The sequence below is a fragment of the Python bivittatus genome, unplaced genomic scaffold, assembly GCF_059951505.1.
Source record: "Python bivittatus isolate LINGU-HERP-01145 unplaced genomic scaffold, Pbiv_v1 ctg000340_np1212, whole genome shotgun sequence".
In the NCBI taxonomy this organism is placed as follows: Eukaryota; Metazoa; Chordata; class Lepidosauria; order Squamata; family Pythonidae; genus Python; species Python bivittatus.
This window is the reverse complement of record NW_028277056.1, coordinates 24650829-24672576: the sequence shown is the minus strand read 5'-3', so window position 1 is coordinate 24672576 and position 21748 is coordinate 24650829. Positions and strand designations below refer to the sequence as shown.

The 21748-nt window shown below is 35.2% G+C and overlaps 1 protein-coding gene across 3 annotated transcripts in view; it reads right to left on the bottom strand.

Annotated features, from left to right (window-relative positions):
- Window positions 1-21748, bottom strand: part of NBEA (neurobeachin) — a 441196-nt gene that overhangs the window by 286266 nt on the left and 133182 nt on the right. For 2 of the 3 annotated variants that reach the window (XM_088140729.1, XM_088140730.1), the window contains exons 30-31: window positions 20721-20816; window positions 4019-4457 (exon numbers count right to left, since the gene is read on the bottom strand). In XM_088140729.1, coding sequence (XP_087996855.1) covers window positions 4019-4457; window positions 20721-20816 — 535 coding nt within the window. The remainder of the gene's footprint in view (window positions 1-4018; window positions 4458-20720; window positions 20817-21748) is intronic. The other variant, XM_088140731.1, reaches the window with a different exon arrangement.

The window sequence follows — 21748 nt, the reverse complement described above, 5'->3', positions numbered from 1 at the left end:
GATAGCTCACATTAAGTAATTTATTAGATTCCCACCGCTGTGTAATGAAGATTTCAAATCTCACAAATTTTCAGAACGTTACAGTCAATGTATTAACATACTACAGATTTATTTGCAAATAAGCACTGCTTTAAATGAGTAAAAATAAAATATTTAATCCATGAATGCATTTGCGTGTGTTTGAATATACTGCAAAATATCTGTCACATATAAAATAAAGTATAAATGAAAATTTGTCACATTCACTCTAGAATTGTCATAGCCTCTAGCAAATAATCACTTGCTTGTGCTGCTGCAAATGCCACTACATTTTTTTGTTTTTCATGTGATATTGGAGTCATAACTTTGAGTCAAGACTCCAGGGCCAAAGAAATCTGTTTATATAGTTTTTAATGTAATTACAGCTACCTTAAGACAGATGAGGCAGAAAGCAGGAATATATTGAAACTGATTGAAAAATGCAGTTGTCCAGAAGCACTTGTGGGGAAGAGGTCTCTGAAAAGCTGCTCAGAGCTTCAGAGTTTGAAGTGAAATTTTTGATGTTGTCACTCTCAATCTATTGAAAAGCTGACAGACAATCAAACCCGTCTGGCTAGCTGGCAGCTCATTTTGCTGGCAGGTGGCAAACAATTAGACACACCAATTTGTGCCTCCTGATGACATTAAAGCATGAAACTAAGTTGTATGCAGGGCCTAGTGATTTGTGTGAAAGCATTTCAAAAATAATACTCTTTGCCGTGGCAACTCATTTCAGACTGCCACCTTCCATTATGGCTTTGAGTAGTGAAGACGACAGACTTGAGTTACGTGCAGTGCAAGGGCGCTTCTGTTCAATCCGTCATCAGCGCCCCCCGAGACCTCAATCCCTCCTTTCATCAATATCACCTCATCATTTACATTCGATAGTACTTGAACTGCTGAATACATTAACTACACAGAAGATCTACTTGAGTATTTTATATATATAAATAATATATATATATATATATATATATAGTATATATAGTATATATACGCATATATATATATATATATATATATATATATATATTATTTTTACATTTCATTTACAATTCTGTGTGTTTTAAAAAGAATTGTAGTACGCCCTATAAGACAGTTCTGTAGAATTGTATCATTCTTTGGTTTATTTGTAACGAGTAAATGCATAGTACGTGTTTATTTTCTATGTGAAGCTGGGCATTTAAATGTTTTTTTTAACAGACATCTTATTTTAAATGGGTTTTAAGATTCCCCAGTAAATCTTTAATAATCTTTAGCTACTTTAGAAGATCTTATAAAACTATTTATTAAAAATAACATCAACTAGAATATATTTATAAGAAGCAGAACAATCCTGCAAAGAAATGAGTATCTTTTAGAATGCTAATAAAAATATTTTAAATAAATATGGCAATAGTACAAAGAATTGCACAAGCATACCCTGACATTCAGTTCATGGGTTACATTCATAGTTATGCAAAATAGAAGAAAAAACAAATTTATAATATTTCTTAAGAAAATAATACACATTATCTCGGACTAGTTCAGATTTAAAACTGTTTCCATGCAGCATAAGAAAGTATAAGAAAGTAGTGTAGCAAGACTTGGGCTTCTGCTACCTATGGCGACAGTATCTGGGTGTAAAAATCTGGATTAGATGGCAGCAAAGAGTTAAGTTTCCCATATCTCCTTGCCATCATCAACTAGCCATCCAGTTTTTGCAACACATACATGATAGTGCTAACACTACTTCTGTTTCCTCCTTTGTGTTTCAGGAAGGGATTGAAAGAGTTTGTTTTCATCCACAAATAAGCTGCAGTCTCCTGTAACATCAAATCTGACATATTCTGTTTATTTTACAGTTTATCGTACAGTATTTATCACAAAAGTTTGATCAAGGCTCAGCATGGCTTATTTTCATAATAGCAATATGGCTTTAACTTTGTTTATATTGGGCACCTAGTATTAGAACTAAAACACTGAAAATTAAAAGTGAAAATAAGAGATTTGAAAATATAGTAAAATATGAAAAAATGAATATTATCTAAGCATTAATAATAGATTTTAAAAAGTTTCTTCTATACCTTTTTACATTTACATAGACTGTATTAACTGATTACAACCCTTCTCTAACATTTGAAGAATAACTACATGGGTTTAGAAACAAATTCAGTCTCAAATATGTTAGAATTGGATAAGAAATTGAAAAACTGCAAAATTTGCCCACCTTTCCCCCCCAAGGTTCTTACTCCTAGAATTATCCTCCCACCTCTGGTCCTCATAAATCTGTTCATCTGTACTGCACAAACAAAACACTCAACACATAATATCCACAAAAAAGGAACCTACAAGCATTATCCCACAAACAAAAGCATACAACCCATACAACAACAATCTCTCCTGCACAGTAGCAATAGCAAAATACAAATTAGGACAACAAAATTGGAGGAACCATTTAAAAGTAGTTCAACCCCTTGATTAATCCAAGTTAAAGCATCCCTGACAGATGACTCTCCATGTGCTAATTCAACCCATTGAACAAAGGGAAGCCCACCACTTCTCTGAGTAATTAGTTCCTGTCAAACTGATACTATTACTTCCTTACTCTTGGGAATTTTTTATAACATTCAATTAGAATATGCCTTCTTGATCAGAGACTGTGGCAACTTCCTTAAAACTTTGTGTTTGTATGAGTATTCAACTGAACAGCACTTTTTGAATATGATGGTCAAGTCAACTGTGAAACCACCTAACGGAATTGCCATCAATCCCACATTTAGTCGGTGTGATAATCAAAATATCATGAGATACTTTGTCAAATATTTGCCAATAGCATTCACACAATTTACTAAGGAAGTTAACCCATTTTTAAAATATGATATAAAGCCACCATGATTTGCTCATTCTGATTTCTGGCTTTATATCATATTTTAAAAATGGGTTAACTTCCTTAGTAAATTGTGTTTATTTTGAAATTTGGTTTTCAAAGTGCTAACAGATCACTCTCTGGAGATATGCCCTGGAGATTTAAATTCATCCACAGTAAATAAGTGCCCTTTACTAAGACTAAGCCAAAATCATGATTGACTAAATAGATTTTTTTTTTTTTTTGGTTACCATTGGCATTTTGCTTTCTTCAGCTGAATATGCTGGTATATTTATTCTTTTCTCTTCCTTTTATTTCAAACATGTCTCATGAAACCTGTTTTGCTGTTCTTAACATCCTGTTGACTTCAGCATGACTGGGTTTTAGTTTTTCTGACACTGCCTGTACAATTATTTGGTATCTGTTTATAATCTTCATGGTGTCCCAACTCTCTTTACACCTCCCATATCTGTCTTCTTTTGCTTTCAGATATTCACTAAACTTTTTGTGCAACCACAGTAGTGTCTTGTGTTGTTCTCTTTTTTCTTTTCAGCACTGGAATTGTTACAGAAATCCAGACTCTACATGTATAGGCACACAAACATTTGCTGTATCCTTCCACAAATACTGCCACAGGCATTCACACATATAAATATACACCACAAACATTCAAGTAAAACTAACAAATATTCACCCAAGTAAACTACAACCTAAAATAAACTATCCTTTGAGTTGACCATATGAGCTATGATTATTGTGCACATCTGTGAAAGTAATTGCATTCACATGACCCAGTTGCTATTAACCATTTTTAGCTACACACATTCCTATTGACTCTTTCACCCTGAGCAGTGTTGCTGTCTCATTCCTTAGGAAGAGGAGTCAATAAAGCAGCTTGAGAACTAAACTGGCTGGCAAAAATAATGTCATCTGAATATTCCCAATATTTCTGGTTTATTCACCAAACCATGGTTAAAATGTTAGTTTTGTGTTATGTATGAACATAACAAATTAAAGACTCCAGTATCAAGAGTAATGTGTGGGAGGGGGATGGATGGATGGATGGATGGATGGATGGATGGATGGATGGATGGATGGATGGATGGACGGACGGACAGACAGACAGACAGAATAGTGAACTGTGTCACATACCTGTCAAAAGAGTGAAATTGCATTGGGAGAATAGGCTGAGCTTCTCTTTTCAGTGCAGGATCAGGATATGGAATAGGATCAGGACCACATTCTGGAATTTCAACAGGGGCTGCTACCAGACTTTTCAATATTTCTTTAACATTAATACCCTTGCTTTGGCTAATACTTGATATTGAAGATGCAGGCTTCAGAATTTCACTGGGACTTTCCGTTAAACTTTCCTGAGATTTCTTCACCTCAGATGACAAAGTAGACAGCAATTCACTCATAGCATCTGGACCAGGGCTTGTTTCTAAATCTGTCCCATTTAAAATACTGGGTATTTGTTCCTCTTCAATTCCAGAATCAGTATGAGGAATGGAGCTTTCTAGTGGAATATCTTCAATTGCTGTTGGAGTTTCTTTTTCTTTGATATTATCTGGAAATACAGCAGGAGTTTCTGCAACAGAAAAAGTAGAGAAATGTTCAAGTTTGTAAATTAGTAGTATTATATCCCCAAAATTAATACAGATGTCAGCTCAAAATAAGGCATAAAAATATAGGTGAAAAACCCTCCAAAATATATAAGAGGCACTTAGTGATACATTCTTATTCTGGAATTTCACAGCAGCCATGACTCATACATTTACTGGTCCAGCCAACATTGCAAGGCTTCAATGCGGGATTGGAAGAATAATGCTTCAGAAATGCCTACTTGGGTACTTTCAAACTTATGGAAACAAAGTAACTGATAGCAGAATACAACAAATTATTTTGCATATACGTGTTTGTTTATATCTTGCCTTTCCTCCTGGGACCCAAGGCCAAGCACATAACGTTCCCCCTCCAATTTTTCTCCACACAGTAATCCTGTAAGGAAGGGTTGCACTGAGAGTGAGCTTCCATGGTTGAAGATAGCTATGAACCGAGGTCTCCTTGGTCCTAGTCCAATTCCTTCTTAACATTCTGTATCTATTCCATAATTTATTTAGCAGCAAAGATTTTTTTAAAAAAACAGTCTGATCTGCTAATTTCCTATACTGTTTCATACAACCTGCCCAAATAAAGGCATGTTTCACCAACTTTTGACAATCAAACAGAGAAGGCAGCAGATGACCCAACCTGAATTTTGAAGGCACAGGTATATTGCACTTTGACAAGAAACTTGAATCAATGTCTCAAGATGTCTACATATTTTGGTATTCCTAGCTTTTTCCTCTGGTACTTTTTGGACATAGGAAATCTTCAGATTCTAGTTAATGTGCTCAGCTGGTTCAGTACATCATTCCAATTTTTAGAAACTACATTTTGAATGCAATACACCTATTACTAGAAATCAGCCAGAATACAGATATTTCTTTTTGTAATTAAAAATGGAGCACGCTGTCATAATGATCACTGCTGCCTAATATTAGTACAATTGTCATGGAAGTTGCATTACATTTCTTGTAATCAACTTCAGATTTCTTGAGACATTGCTGTTCTTGTTCCTATTTCTGAAATTAATTTTAAACAGGAAAAGGAAAGGTTTTTTTAAAAAATAGAAAGATTATGTATAGAGGTCTGAGATAAATGATTTGGTTTTTGGATTTAAAAAAGACTGCTGGGTGGCCATAGTAAATTTAATAAATAAATGCAAATTTATTGTATTTACTAAATTCATATGAGCTGCAGGGTGAATAAAAATCCTTTTCACTCATAATGTCATTTCTGCTGATAAAAATTCTTTTGGCAAACATTTGACATAGTATAGACATTTGCTGTTCAGGAGTATAAAATGTCTGGTCATCTATGATGTGTTTAAATCGTCCCATTTTCTATTCAACTATTTTATGTATTATTTTAATGATGTTTTGTTCATTTTAAAATAGAATCATAGGGTTGGAAGGGACCTTTGGGTCTTCTAGTTCAATCTCCAGGCAAGAATCTTCAGATTATTCCAGATAAGTGGCTGTCAAACCTTTGTTTGAAAACATCCAATGGTAAAACACTTGGAACTCGAAGAGGCAGGCTGTCCCATTATTGAATAGTTCCCATGGTCAGGAATTTCTTCCTCTTTCTGAGTTTGGATATCTCTCTGTAAAGTTTCCATTGGTCCTTGTCCTATTCTCAGGCATTATAGAAAATAAATCCACACCCTCTTCCCTTTGACAGCCCTTCAAGTGGATGAAGTGAAGAACTGGAAGACTGCTATCATATCTCCCCTTACTCTTGTCTTATTTAGGCTAAACATATGAAGTTCTTAGCTCCATTTTCTTACAGGAATAAGTGGGCTGTATTACTGTATGACTTAACCCAAAATCTAGGCCCCTATATACAATACATACTTCCTTTCTCAAAAATAACTTAACCTTAAAGTTCTTAAAGTTCTGTTTATTGTCAATTTTTCAAATATTTGATATTTTATAACAGTTTTCATAAATCTTAGGAACCGTATCAAACTGTAAACTTTATTTTTGTTAATTTCAGTTTCTGAAAACACCATACAAAAACATGATTTTTATGAAAAGTAGTTTCTTTCCTAATTAAAGAATTCATAATACTCAAAAGTTCTTCCTATAACTTTACCTATACATGAAATTCACTGCCAAGAATGAAATTGTGGACATGGTTTCTACCTAAAGTTCTTTTCTAATAATAGTGGTTTTCCAACTACAAGATCTGTAGAATGAAGAACTCAATATTACAAATGGAATTGTTTCTTTTGATTTCAGTAGGAATAAATCTAACCGCCCAGAGTCCCTCCTTGTGGGGGAGTTGGGCGGTGATATAAATTTGATATATAAAAAACAAACAAACAGCTTAGAATAACAGAGAATCAAGCTACCTCATTACCTAGGATAAGTGTAATGTACGAAAAGCCCTGTTGGACCAGACTAAATGTATTTAGGTTCTGCATTCTGTTTGCATACAGATATCACATGCTGACAGGAAGCCCATGAGCAGGAAAAAAACACAATAGCACCCTCCTTTTGCCCTATTCTCCAAGTCTGTTATTGAAAGGCATATCAAATAAATACATACACATGACTAGTAACTGTTGATAATGTCATCCATCATGAATTTAACTAATCATCTTTAAAAACTTTGCAAACTGAAACTATTACTACAAGTTATGGCAATAAATTCCATAACTGAATTATGTATTTTGTGAAGAACTGTTTTTTTTATTATTTGTCATCATTAATTTTACTAAATGATCCCAAGTTCTAGCTTTATTACAGATAGGTTTCTTAATACCATGCATAGGAATTCATTACAGTATTCATTACTTGCATATAAGGCCACCCGCAGATAAACTGACCCTCAAATTTTTAACCAAAGCACCATTAAAAATGTGCTACCCATGGATAAACTGACCTCGAAATTTTCATATGTTTTAATTTTCACAATTGGCTTGCCTGCTTATTTTTCATGGTATTTTGGTTAAAAATTCAAGGATCTGGGCTTATAAGCAAGTATATACAGGATAAATGGGTACTTTAAAAATATTGAGGGAAAAGCCTACCGTTATACCTACCTACTGTATATATTTGTGGATAAGCCCATCCTTGGATAATTTTTTTGGGTGTATTTTGGCACCTGAAATTCTTGGCTGATCCACTAGTATATACAGTACTTACCTGTAACTGGAATCATCTGCAAATTCACACATATAGGTTATCCTCTAGAACTTATAGGTTTCGTATTAAGAGTCTCCTTTTTGGTGCATATTACCAAATATGAAGGATACTCTTTCCTTCCTGAGACTTAGACACTACATCTGAAGAGTTATTTTGAGGTCATCTGACACCAAACAGGATAGGAGTATGGATAGATTGAATTCACACCTGATCATTCAAAAAACTTCAGTTACAAGTAAATAATTAGTTCTTCATCATGATCTCTGTGATTCATACTTATGGTTGATTTGCTAACTTATTATCAAAACAGAAACTGAAGCCTCTAATGACCAAAGAAAGAACTACTCTTCCAAAAGTTGCATCCGTTTGAGAATGAAAATCCAGATCATCTTAACAAAAGAAGACTAAGCCCAAGTAGCAACCCAGCATAATTCTGGTACATGAATCCTGCATAGCAGAGTCCCATATGTTGCTGTAGCTCTTGAACCATTATCATGGAACTCAAGAGGACACTGTTGGCTAGCTAGTTCAAAACAAAGTTTTATGGATAGAATTATCCATTTGGAAAAAGACAAGAGAAGTCCTATCCCTTCAGAAGGAACTTGAAAAACCAAACTTGGACATTGGTCTCTTTGAAACAATGCAAGTAGTAAATTAGCACTATTCAAAAATCAAGAGGATGGAAACTGAAGAAAAAAGATATGGAACACTGATCTAAATAGAATGTGAAAAGCTGCAAAATAGTCATTTATAGAACAAAGTGCCAGGCACATTCTTTCCAATGTAAGACAAATGCAAAAACATGGTGAAGAATATCAAAAGGCTCCCTTTCTGTATGGATAATACACACTGATTAAGAAGTTCTTGAGACAGGCTTCCAAGAAATCCACAAAAGATCTGTATATAGCTGGAAAGGAGGTACAGAATTTAGGAAGAGCTCATCTGCCCTATCTCTAAGAGAAGCTGGGATCACATCCACCAACTGTGATGTGGAGAAAAAGATCTGGGTTGTACAGCTTTATTATCTGGGAGTCACTTGGTGAACCAGCTTCAAGAATGGAGAAAAAAATGGCTGTTGAAGTCACTGTTAAGTAATAAGACCCTGCAGATCTTTGCAAAAATCTTGATCAGCAGAGGAATAACTGCAGAAAGCTGCAGAAGAGGTCCTTTCCATGAAAACAGGAAGGCATCCCTAGAAATTGGAGATATATTCCACACTGCTGTCTATTGCAATCTGGACAGTTTGGCTTTGGAAGAAGCTGCCAAAAGCTTCAATTTTTTAATATGCCACAATGTTTCTAGTACAGTCCAAGTTCCTTAGATGTCAAGGGATCAGAGCTGTGATCAATACCCAGGCAGGAATTCATCAGTGGTGAAAAACTGCATCATGAAAGGAGTATAAAAGCAATACCTTTGCTGAGTGGAAGAATTACCTGATGGAGCTATCACATTTGCAAAGGGAGCTTCCAGAGGTCAGGTAAGAATAACAGAGGTTGTGGCTCCTATTTGAAATAGCAGCTGAAGAATTACAGGGGCCCTCAAGATTACAGTGGTGGATACTTAGCCCCTGAGATCCTGTAGCATACATCCTTGGAAGCAAGAGGAAGGCAGTTTTTTTTTGTGGCTACACCTATGAACCAGATAAGCTGGAATAAAAGTTGTGATAGCTGATCTGGGTCCCTGACTAGGGTATTTTCAGATTTAGTACTGAATAGCCATCCTCATCCAAACAGAAATCTTCAGTTCTAACTTTGGTCTTCAATCTCACCATGACCTAGGTTGACAACTCTGCTCTGTGACATGCTGCATCAGCTTCAGCTTTGCCAACTGCACTACTTCAGCTTGGAAAACCTAGAATATATGATGTTTGTTCTCCAGCAAATAGGATAAAATTAGAGATAACTTCTCCACATGCACGCAAAAAAATGATGGTACTTCACTATTTAGATTTGTTAGTGCCTATTCAGACTTCAATTTGGTTTTCTTATTCACGGGCAAGGAATGTTCCACTGGAAGTGGAAACTTGACTGATATGCCTCAACTATAATAGAATGGGATAGAACAGAAATCAGCTTCGATCCTCCTTTAGTCTGCATTTTCTGTGTTGTGAGAAGTTGGTAGCATGGTGGCTAGTTTACTGCTGAAGCTGTCTTCAGCAAGATGGCAAACACTCAAATTAGGGCTGCAGAATTGTTTGAGACTTGTACCAGCAGGAAAACTGGATTCTACATTGTCAGTGGTGGTTGTTTGACTTTCAGACTCAAGAATGTGTCAGTTGAAACACAGAAGCAGAACCTTCTGAAGAAGAATGATGGGTGCACCACAGTATATCCATATGACGCTGTTTCACAAGCTGTACTGGTTGCCAGTTGGCTTCCTGGAGCAAATCAATGTGCTTGTTATTACTTATATAGCCCTCCATGGAATAGAGTCTGGTTATTTGAAGGTCCACCTATCTCCCATCATTTCTGCTCACCCAATAAGATTGGGCAGAGTGGGTGCGCCCCAGGTCTCTTCAAACAATGTCATCTATCAGAATCTAGGAAGTGCAACTTCTCTGTCACAACATCTGTCCTCAGGAAGAGCTTCCTCCCAGAGATCCATATGGCTTTCACACTATATTTATTCCAAAAGTAAAACCTGACTTTGCTCCAGGTCTGGGGGTAGGGTGGTTGTTGAGCCTCTGACATTTTTTTTTCCTGGCGTGTTGAGGTTTTTTCTTCCAACTATACATGTTTTTCCTCTTATTTTTATTGTTTGTTTCTTACTTTTAAAATGTAAGCTGCCCAGAGTCATCTGTGAGCCAGGCAGCCTCTAAATCCAAACAAACAAACAAACAAATAAATTTAAAAAATAAAATAAAATAAAATAAAATAAATAAGAGCTCTTCCTCACGGCCCCAACTGTACAAGTTCCATGCCATTAATTGCTTACTTTCTTTCACTCAATCTTCTTCTCTTCCCGCCTTACCCTTTCCTGTCACCTAATATTATTGCATTTTTCTTCTCTTTTCTCTGTACCTATCTGCTCTAGCCTCATTTTCTCCAGTTGCTTGAGATCTAAGATTTTCTCCAGTTGCTTGAAATCTAACAATGTTTGGTTGCTGTCAACATTTCTTTTATCTGAAGTAACTGAGTATAAAAAAGTTAACAGTGCTAAAATTTATGATCTTCCTCTCTCCATTTTTTATTTTATTTTTTTTTTAATTCTTTCTCTCTGTTCTGTTCCAGCTTCCTATTCCCTCTTTTATCTAAACTCTATGAAGTTGGCTTCTCTTTGATTTCTGACAGGAGGACAAAATGAAAAGGTTTGCTGTCTAGTGATCATAAAGTAAAACAGATACTGTACTCTATGATCACTAAAAGCACGGCCACTACTGTTTCCACTCCCCACTCACAAGCAGTTTGAACCTTAAAATGTTGACAATATAGACCAAAAGTTATTTCCCTTCTTTGAGCTGCCACAGGTACTGCAGTAATACTAATCCCTTCACTCCTATTCTGTGCAAAAAGGGAAATAAAGGTTTATTTTATTTAGCTTGAAAAGCTAAATAAAATAAATTGCCTTCGCCACCACTACCTCTAACCACATCCTTTTTTATGTTGTATGCATTTATGTTGTCATATGCAACAAAAGCAAAAACTAAAAGCAATTCCTCTGAGGTTCAAGGCACATTATTCTCCTGCGAGATCTGCCCACAAGCATCATGGACTATAGCATTAAAAAAAGGGGAGGTTGGTTTCATAAGTTTCAAATACATTACAGGTGAGCCAGTTGAACACAGCTACTGCTAAGGAATCAAGAGGTTCAGATTTGTTTCATACTGGCACATAATCCTCATGTGAAAGTTTCCTAAGAGATGGGGTGTGATTTAAGGGGTGAGTGGATGGACGTAACTTCCCATTCACCTACTTTCCTAGCAACACCAGCTGACAAACCCCGGTTTTCCACAGTGACAAATCAGAAATCTACTAGCAGTTTAGAAGAGGAAGCGTCTCTTTGCTTTGTACTCACAGCTATATATGTGCTTGTTTGGACACACATAAATGTAGAATTGAAGAAGAGGAACATCAATTAATGTAACTTAATTAATTCATTTAACTCTTTAAAATTATAGAATTAAATACCAATTTCATCTGCTTCCTAAAAGCATATACATTTTATCATAAATTTTAGCACTGTTAACTTTTTTACACTCAATTACTTTAGTCAAAAGAAACATTGGCAGCAACCAAACAATGACTTCATGTATTCATAATTAAGAGTCTGCTTTCAAAATATTCAGCAATTCTTATCAGTTCAATTCTGTATTATTTAAAACACATAACAAAGAAATAATGTTGAACCGATATTTTAAGCTTGCCTGGGAGTTGGACAGCAGATACCTTTTTTCCCACTATTTCCCATAGAAACCATTAATTTAGTAAATGAATGAAATATAATATAAATAACGAGCATGTTTTGAAATAACAACTTTTATGTCTTCCCTTCAAGAAAGTATACTTTAGTCTTTAAATTAAAGCAAAGTCTCTTTACGTCAAACTCAATTCATTACTTTCTCCTGGGATGTGTGTGTGTTGGGGTGTGTGTGTTTAATTCTTAGTCTAGCCTAAAACCTTGGTATTTCCTAGTAGTCTCTCATTCAAGTACTTACCAGGTGTGACCCTGTTTAGGTTTCTGAGATCAGCAAAAGTCAGTCAGTTGCAATACTGTAACATAATCAATGTATTAAGATAGTACACCAAGACACTCTAGTTTTGCTGCAGGAGACTAACACAAGTTATCTCTCTGAAGCTTAGTTAAGTAATAGTGCATATGTAGTGTCCTGATATTTCTTTTTACCAAGCCATATTTTACTGTGATTTTGAAGTATTTAATCCATTTTTGACAAATACAATAGGTACTATGCATTCTAAAAATCCATGTAAGCTACAGTTTCCACTACTTGGCAATTCCAAACTTTTATACTTTAGCTATTTAAAGTGTATGTACAGCTAATAATTCTTATCTCTTAATCTTTTATGCAAGTTATATAGGATTCACCCAAAATAAAGACTTTGAAAGTTATGACAACCACTATCACCACCTCCACCAAGAGAAACAATATGAACATAGATAAAAATCCAGTATATACCTACAGGGCACACTCTAAACAAAGGAGAGGGCTATGACCCTCCCCAAAAAGAATTTACATTAATTGATTTAATAAATATTACATTAATAATTGCATGTAAACTAAGGTATTAACAAAACAGATTGCATACAACAACCAGCTCTCAAACACACCAACTTCACATATACAAATATACAGGTATATGGAAAAAACAGGGTGGAGATGGGATAAAGCAAAGAGTTAGCTATGCTGGGAAGGGAAAGAAAGAGAAAGAACAAAACTAGGTGGAGATGAGGTAAGGAAAAGAGATAACTGGACGGGGAAGGGAGGAAAGAAAAGTGAGTAAAGTTTTATTTAGGGGTTACAATAAGAGTTTAATTCACCAGATGAACAGGCCCTCTCAAGTAGCAGCTTACTGTATCTAAAGGCTAATCTGCAAAGCATCTAAGCTTTGCAGCATAGATGTCTGTGGCTCACTGTATCTCTTGCTCATTTCTTGATTCACTAAATCTTTTTCTATTCTTATCAACTTGCCCAATTCACAATAAATTATTGTGGGGGGGGAGACCTCTTCCTCTAGGGTAAATATACTGAGGCTTATTAAAGCAGAGGCCAAAAGGATGGGAGATCAAACTCCTGTAAAACAACTTCCTGAACTGAGCAAAGTTTAAATGCTCTTTCCAGCTCTAAGATTATATAAAAAAATAAGTTAAAATTCAATTTAAAACTATTTACAGTGATAGTACACAACATTAGAAGAATGTCAGGGATAAATGGTAATAATTTAAAGAGTGTTTGGATAAAATGCTAATATAAGGTACATTACAAGAGCAGATTATTACGCTGACAGGTTCTTCTGTTGTTAAGGTCATACCATCATTTGTTTTCCAGCATTCCAGTGCTGACAATCAGTACCCAGAGTTCAGCAAAGACTGCTTTCTTGGTAAATTCAGAACTGCAGCTACAAGCATACATCACATATATAAGCTATCTACCCCAGAAACATGAAAGTCATGCAAGAAATGTCACTACCACAACCAAAAGTTACACTGAATGTAAAGGGGTGGCATGAAGCAGGTGCCTAAGAATTAAACAATAATTACCTTAGTTATTACTGAAAATCGTTTAATCATACAAAAGTAACATGCTAATATGAAACAAATGACTGAAGATCAGGAACTCTACATTTCTGTTAATCCGATACAGAGAATGTCCAAGCAGTGAACTGGAGCCTGGCAATTATTTTAAAAACCATTCATCAACAAATACTATTTACAAAAGCGGTTATTGTGCAGGAAGCATTTCCCTTCTGCCATGTTGTGATTTCTCCCTTCAAAATACCCCAGAACAAACCAATAAATACATGCATACATACACGCACACACACGCACACAAAATCTACACATGGAAATATGGCTGTAAAATAGTCTCCACTGAAGTCAATATAAACAAACTGCTCTGAAGAGAGGCATTTCAGAACAAAGTTGTTGCTGGAGAAGGAAGGGCTAATAATAATCATAAATCTTTTCCTACACAGCAATTGAAGCTTAGCTGCCATGTAAGTGTTACATAATTAGAGACTCAGAAAATATCTAAATGTGCAAAAAGTATCTCACACTCAAGAATAAAGCATGTGTGACTTTGGAAAGCTCATCAGGAGCTGATGAATGCAGTAGACTTAGACTACAGGCCCAGATGCACTTGCCTGAATCAAGTTTTGATTAACACACACAAATATGTAGCTTTGGATCATTTTCCTCAATGAATAGATGAACAAGTATAATGTTTTTGGCTCATTTGTTTAATTAGGTTCTCTTTATCTAGTTTTACCTCTTGTGTGGAGAACAGATTATGTTTTAGGTTATATTTATGCAGAAATATTGAAAATTCAAAAGGTTTACAAACTTTTAAGCACCACTGTAGTACTTAGAAATAGCGTTATTTATTACCACCAAAGGGAAAAAATATATTTAGAATAAACTCAATATAGCTGAAATTGATAAAACATTTTCTAAGATAGAAAGCTGAGGTGAATCAGTTCCTATAACAGATGATATGAGGTTACATTGATTGTTTGTTTATTTATTATATCCTCTTTTTCATTCAGAAGCTGAAGGTGGTTCACAGAGGGCTCCCTCCTTCCATTTTCCCTCACAACAGCATCCCTGTGTCATAGGCTGGGCTAGAGAGTAACTGGTCAAAAGTCATCCAATAGTCTTCTTTGGCTGGGTCATCCCAATGCCTGGGTCATCTCAATGCCAGTCCAGCAGTTTCAACATTTTTAAAAACAGTCAAATTATGTTTTAATGCTGTCTTGCACATAATGTCTGTTATAATGCAAACTATATAATTATAAAAGTATGCATACTAAAATATACAGTGGACTAGAGTGAGCTCTAAGCATCTAACTAACCTTTACTGATCTTGAAAAGCTAAATATAATTGGATCTGACTAGAAGTTATATACAGGATCTAGAAAATAGCTGGGCTCTGGGTAAAAAAAAAAAAAATCCTGGGAGAAGGTCATAGCAAACAGCTTCCATACTGTTGTCAGGAAAAGTACATTCATAGATATATCCAGGAAGTCACCAATAATTTGATCCCAGCAATTGGCAAAACCTGGATGAACTTGCCTGGGCTCAGAAGCTAAGCAGGTTTGGATCTGCATGGAACTTGAATGAAAGACCAACAGGGAATTTCAGGGCTGAATGCTTTACCGGGAAGTAAAACAAAAAACAAAAAACCCAAAATCCTGAAAAAAATCAAGCCACTTCTTTGTTGTTGGCAAGAAAATTGCACAGAAATATATGTACAGACACCCAATACCTTGGCACAGTTCTTCAAATTTGACAAATGCATACAATTATGCCATACAGATCCATACTGTTCTGATAAATAACTAATTTACTTTGAAACAATAACAAAGAGTATTATGACACCTAGAAGACTAATATCTATATAGCATGAGCTTTCATGAGTCACTGTCTACGTCATTAGATGGAACAGACAGTGATCCACATTAGCTTGTACCATAGTAGCAATTTTAATCTGGAAGGTATTACAAACTCTTCAATGTAACCAAAGGCTCAGCCACTCCTCCTTTCCAGAATAAATATGATTCCCCTTAGATAGGCACAAGCAATGTTTAAGAGACAGAAAAAGAAGAAAAGCAAGGATTATTAGTAGTGAGGATAAACTAGAGAGGCAAATGAAGAGCCTGTAATGACCAGAAGAGTTTGTGAAATGATCACTAAAAATAGTTAGACAGCATCAGTTTGAGAGTAAAATTGCAATGATGAATATAGACAATGTGACAACTCACAGCATGAAAGGAGCTCTCAACTCATATGTGTATGTGTTGAGCAGAGGTAGCATAATGGGAAATGAAGGAGACAGAGGTGGGGAGTGTCCTGAATAGCCTGCAACTGACATTGCAAGAGAGGAAGCGGGGTTCAGCATCAGATTACAAGAGATAGAATTCTACTTGCAGAAGTGAAAAAATGTGAATAATAGGGGCATTCTCAAATGAATGAATAAATAAGAAATGGAAGTATTATAGAAATTAAAGTATTTTGGATAAGAGTTGAACAAGTCACAACCCATTGTTTAGAAATACAGTGGTACCTCGGTTCACGAACGCTTCTGTTCACGAACAATTCGGTTCATGAACAGCTCTGTTCGCAAAATTTTGCCTCCGTTCGCAAACGCCGGATCGGGTTACGAATAGGATCCGTGGCCATTTGCCCTCCCGTGACACGTGGTTGCGGCTTCCTGTAGGGAGGGGGACTCTCCCTCCAAGCAATATCCACCTCCCCACCCGCCTTCCTGTCCTCCACGCCAGAAGCTGCATCGCGCAAGGTTAGCTTTCTCTCTCTTCGTGCTGTACTTTGTGACATATTTTTGCGGTTTAAAAAAAACAACAACATATGGTTCAGAACGGATTAACCGTAATTACATTGAACCTTATGGGGAAATTTGATTCGGGACGCGATCAAAAATCGGTTGGCGACCAAATTCGGAGGGGTCAGAACGGATTAACCATATTTACATTGAACCTTATGGGAAAATTTGATTCGGTTCACAACCAATTCAGTTCGCGACCAGAGTCGCGGAACGAATTAAGTTCGTGAACCAAGGTACCACTGTAAATGGAAATGGGAAAGTTATACTTTTCAAAATGTAGCATGACTTAGATATAGGAAAGAAAATAATAATGAAGCCAAAGTGATTTGAATGCCTCACACCTAAGTAACTATGGTATCTCCAACCCTAATTAAACCTCGCCTCAATTTTAAATAATTCATCAGAAATTAGGTGCTTCATTAAATAATTGTAGGACTGCCTGCACCCAGTGGATTTTTTTTCTGCAGCTTTAAATCCAGCCTCTTGTAGTTCACAGGGCAAAAATTACTTTCTAACTAATTACTAATTACTAACTAATTACTGCAAAGTCATCACTACCCTGGAAAGGTCTCAGCTATAAAGCTACAAGGAGTTAACAGGGGGAAAAAAGCACCCTCTGAGTTATTGCTGCTTCCTGGAAAACACACAGGCTGTAACATATATATTTTAGAGGTGGTGAAACACCACAAATCATGGTCATGCCTGTTTTCTCCCAAACCAAAGGATATCACCCATCAACTCACCCCTAATTTTGGCTGGATTCATTTTTGTTAGTTAAATGTGTGTTTAGTCGCAGCTGTCAATTATTCATTTCTTCAATTTGTACATAAAATATAGAATTGGTAAACTTATATTAATAAATTCACATAAATGTGGGGGGATTATTTTCTTCAACAGTTTCAAATTGCTAAAAGTAGAAATGATTTGTGAGGAGAACCACAAAATTTAAAAAAAAAAAACTTTTTTTTTCTGCCAACAAGACTACCAATCCATTCTGTAAGCATCTATTAAAAAAAGATGTGAACCATAACTCCATCTCATATTCTTCCAAATACTATAGTAAATCTGAAAGAAGTTCATAGACTATCATGTTGAAAGTCACTAAGTAATCCTTGAAGATCAACAGGGTCATATCTTCTGTATTATTTTCAGACACAGATTACCCGCAGGGCTGCTGCAGTCATTTCTATTCCAAAAGCAGGCAAAAAGCCAGACTGACATTACTGAGAATGTATAACTTATCTAAAATCATTGAGTAATCACACTGCTGAATCATAGCATGGAAGATTACAATAGCCACTAATTACTGTTGCATATAGTCTACGTGATGCCAATCACCGATATAAATTATGTTGATGTTATTTTTGTGCTATTAATTATTGGTTAATAATATGGCTAATTATTTTACTAAATGGATTTATTGTTTATTATTACCAGGGTATTTCTTATTACCAACTGTGGCATTTATTAACAGAAATGCTTTTCAAAATTCTACTATAATAATACAGGTAGTCCTCAGTCAACAACGGTAATTTTTGTCGTTAAGCAATATGGTCATAAAACGCAACGTCATGTGACCGCACCACTGAGTGACAGCAGTTCTGGCACTTCTGATTGTTGTTGTTAAGTGAATACCATGCCATCATTAAGTGCAATGTCACGTGGTCACCATTTGCAATCTCCTGCCAGCTTCCCCATTGACTTTGTTTGTTGGAAGCTAGCAGGGAAGATTGCAAATGGCAATCATGTGACCATGGAATGTTGCAACCTCATAACTGCGAGCAAGGATCACCTGTAGTAATAATAATATAGAATTAAGGAAAATGGAAAACTGCCCTCTTTTAAGAATGAATAATTTCTTGTAGAATCAGTCTAAAGCTGTATTAGTTTGATAATGATCAACATAAATCCATCATTATCCGAGTCCAAAATTTCATATACAACATAATTTATTGCCTAATTTTTGCTAGTGAAGACTAGCAATAATCCATTAGGACGAGATAATTCAGAAAAAGAAATATTGTTCTTTGTATATTCTAATATTGTTGAATATCATTAGGATGCTGCCTATTCCTATTGCTAGTTTATACAGAAAACATTCTAATAATAATCTTGATGCATTTGTATCTTTTTGGAGAAAATTGAAGGATCTTTAGTTAGTTTTTCAGGCTCTCTATCATCTCAGATCAACTCTATTTGTGAGGAGGGCACAGAGCTGTATGTTGCAAGCTCCTTTTATTTTTTGCTTTCTAACAATGCCTCTGAGATATATGAAAGACAGAAGGATACCCATAGGCACCACACCAGGAATGCAGAGGAGTTTCTTCTCATACCTCAACGATCTAATTCCAATACCATTCCTATTTATTCCAATAATATATTCTAGTTATAGTTTAGTCTCTAATTTACAGTTATGTGACTACAACCTGAGGCTATGTGGAAAAACTAAAATATCCTGACATCTACTCATCTCCCTGTCCATTTATAAAAAATGTTTTAAAAAATGAGGTTAGCTAAAAACTAGCAGTGCTATGACTACCAGCTGGTCTTCACTCTTCATTTTTCTTATTTACAATGCCTCCTAGTTCTATAATATGGATCAAAATCATTTTTCAAAGAAAAGAACAAAGACAAGGCAACTAAAACTTGGCATTCTACTAACTAGATAAAAATGAAAGGATAACAAAACAAAACACAGTGGGAAAATCTGCTGCCACATAAATTTTAGGGTCTGGGGAGAGCACCAAAATGTTATCTGGGGATTTGGAAATAAATGGAAGACATTGAAGGGTTAATAAAGCTAGCCAGGAGTAGTTTCTAAGAAAGGCTAGGGAGAACAGAACTAGGGACCACAGATGTGCACTAGTAAGGAATTTGGGAAAGCCTATGGAAAGTTAGCGGTGCAACCTTGAGAAAGGCTTCTGGGATAAGAATGAGTGTTTTTGAATGGATATATAAACTGTCTGACTATGTGCTAAGAAATGATGAATATGTATATGTGTAATTTTAGGTTTAATCCAGAGGGTGGGTGTACATGTTTTTGGAGACAGGTTAGTTTTTGGCTCTGGCGATATAAGGTGACATTTCTTTGTATTGTGTGTAGATGTGTGGTGTTGGCAATGTGAAGTATGTGAGGATTTTATAATTCTTACATATTCCAGGGAAAGTATACCTTTATCTGAAACAGTTTTCAGCTAGAAAATTGTGGCTTCAAAAGAGTTTGGTTTGTAGTCTCACTAGACTGCCTTTTTATGAAATTGTTATTTTGCTGCAGCAGTAAATGTTCTCATTGCCCTAAGCCCAAGGCATCTGTCTTCTGATCTCCATTCTAAATTAATATTCCTTTATTTCTTTGTATGACTAACTTAAGCATTTTGGGCTGTCTCTATGGAATTTTTATCTATCTATCTATCTATCTATCTATCTATCTATCTATCTATCTATCTATCTATCCATTCAATTTAAATTAAAATACAGCTAATATTGCACAGTGCATAGAAAAAAAGGATAGATAAGAAATTGTATAGTTATACATATCTGCAAAACCATGTATTGTATGTCAGCTGGTAAAGAAATGTCATGCTATATGGAAGAAAAAAGAAGAAAATTCTGCATCATTTTTTGCTGTAATAGCATAAAACGGAGGGGACCAAGTGACTGCTCCTAGAAATGACATCAAATTTTTTGTCCTCAGTGGTATCTCCAATCATACTGTCTGCTTACTGGAAGTAAAAAGAATTGGAAGCTATATAGAAAAAGACATGTTTCTAAATCAAAAGAAACAAAGGGTTTAAAAAAGGTAGCAAACTGTTTCAGGAACATAGTACTATATAACTTCCTTATACTGCAGTATTATTTTAAAGGGTTGAAATAGACTTCTTTACACTATTAAATTTTAATTATCTCCTATAACACTGTTAATGAACAAGGCACAAAATGTTCACAGTATCATTGCCAGAAACTCTGATCTGTATGTAACCCAAAATATCATCTTCTTGATCAAAACTTTGTATTATAATTAACTTCTTGAATTATATAATATGAAATAAGTGTGCCAAACAATAGGAGGTGATGTTAATATTACCTTTGTAAAATGAGTGGGTAAAGCTCTGTTCAGGTATTAACTTGGCAAGGAATCCATGGTTCAAACTTGGGTGTGGGATAGATGGTATAACCACAACTGTGAAGAAAATCATGGAGTCAATTGTGAGCCAGCTACTTATTGCCGGTAGTTTAGTCCACTGAGGATCCATGTCAGAAGCTTACTGAAACACGCAAAGGCACTAACAATTTATCAGGGAGAAATCTAGAAAAACAACATACTTGCAAATAATACAACATACAGAGAAACATTTATATGGAAAGACGGATACACATATATAAGACAGAAACAGTTGGAATAGTTTTATATATGGAATAACATACAAACAGAAAAATACATTAACTGTAGCACAGCCACAAAAGGTAGCTGAATTCTAAGGCAAATCATCTAAAAATAGGCAATATAATTTTTATTTTTATTTAAAAAAAATTAATGCAGGAATAGTTAATTACTTGATTATGGTTTGAATAAAGGAAATATATCATGAACTCTACATGCATAAACAATGGAAATCAATAGTTTTATTCTAAAATGAAAATAGTTCACAATAATATAAACAACATGAAGACTAGTAATTAAAAATATGTCAGAAAATAAGTAAGAACAAACTCCTATATATATATATATACAGTATTACAACATGTACTGATTTGGCCACTGATTTTTAAACAACCTTCTCTGGGAAGAAAGGATTGGGCTTACATGGCACAGCCATACATATTTTAAAGATATGATTCTCACACAGATATGTTTGATTTTTTTAAAAAAAAAACCCTAAGTCAAAATCCTTCAAGCATTTAAGGAGCCAGAAACATTTATTTTAATTAGGTGAACTGATGGTAATGTTGTCTATTTTAGCATAGGACAGATTTTCATGAATCAATTTTGTCATTTAATAATCAAAGTATCAATAAGGTATTTGTAACCCCCCAAGAGCTAAAAAAAAAAAAAAGCATATATACTGCTACCAATTTCATTTTCAAATCTTACACTTAATGATACTGAAAATC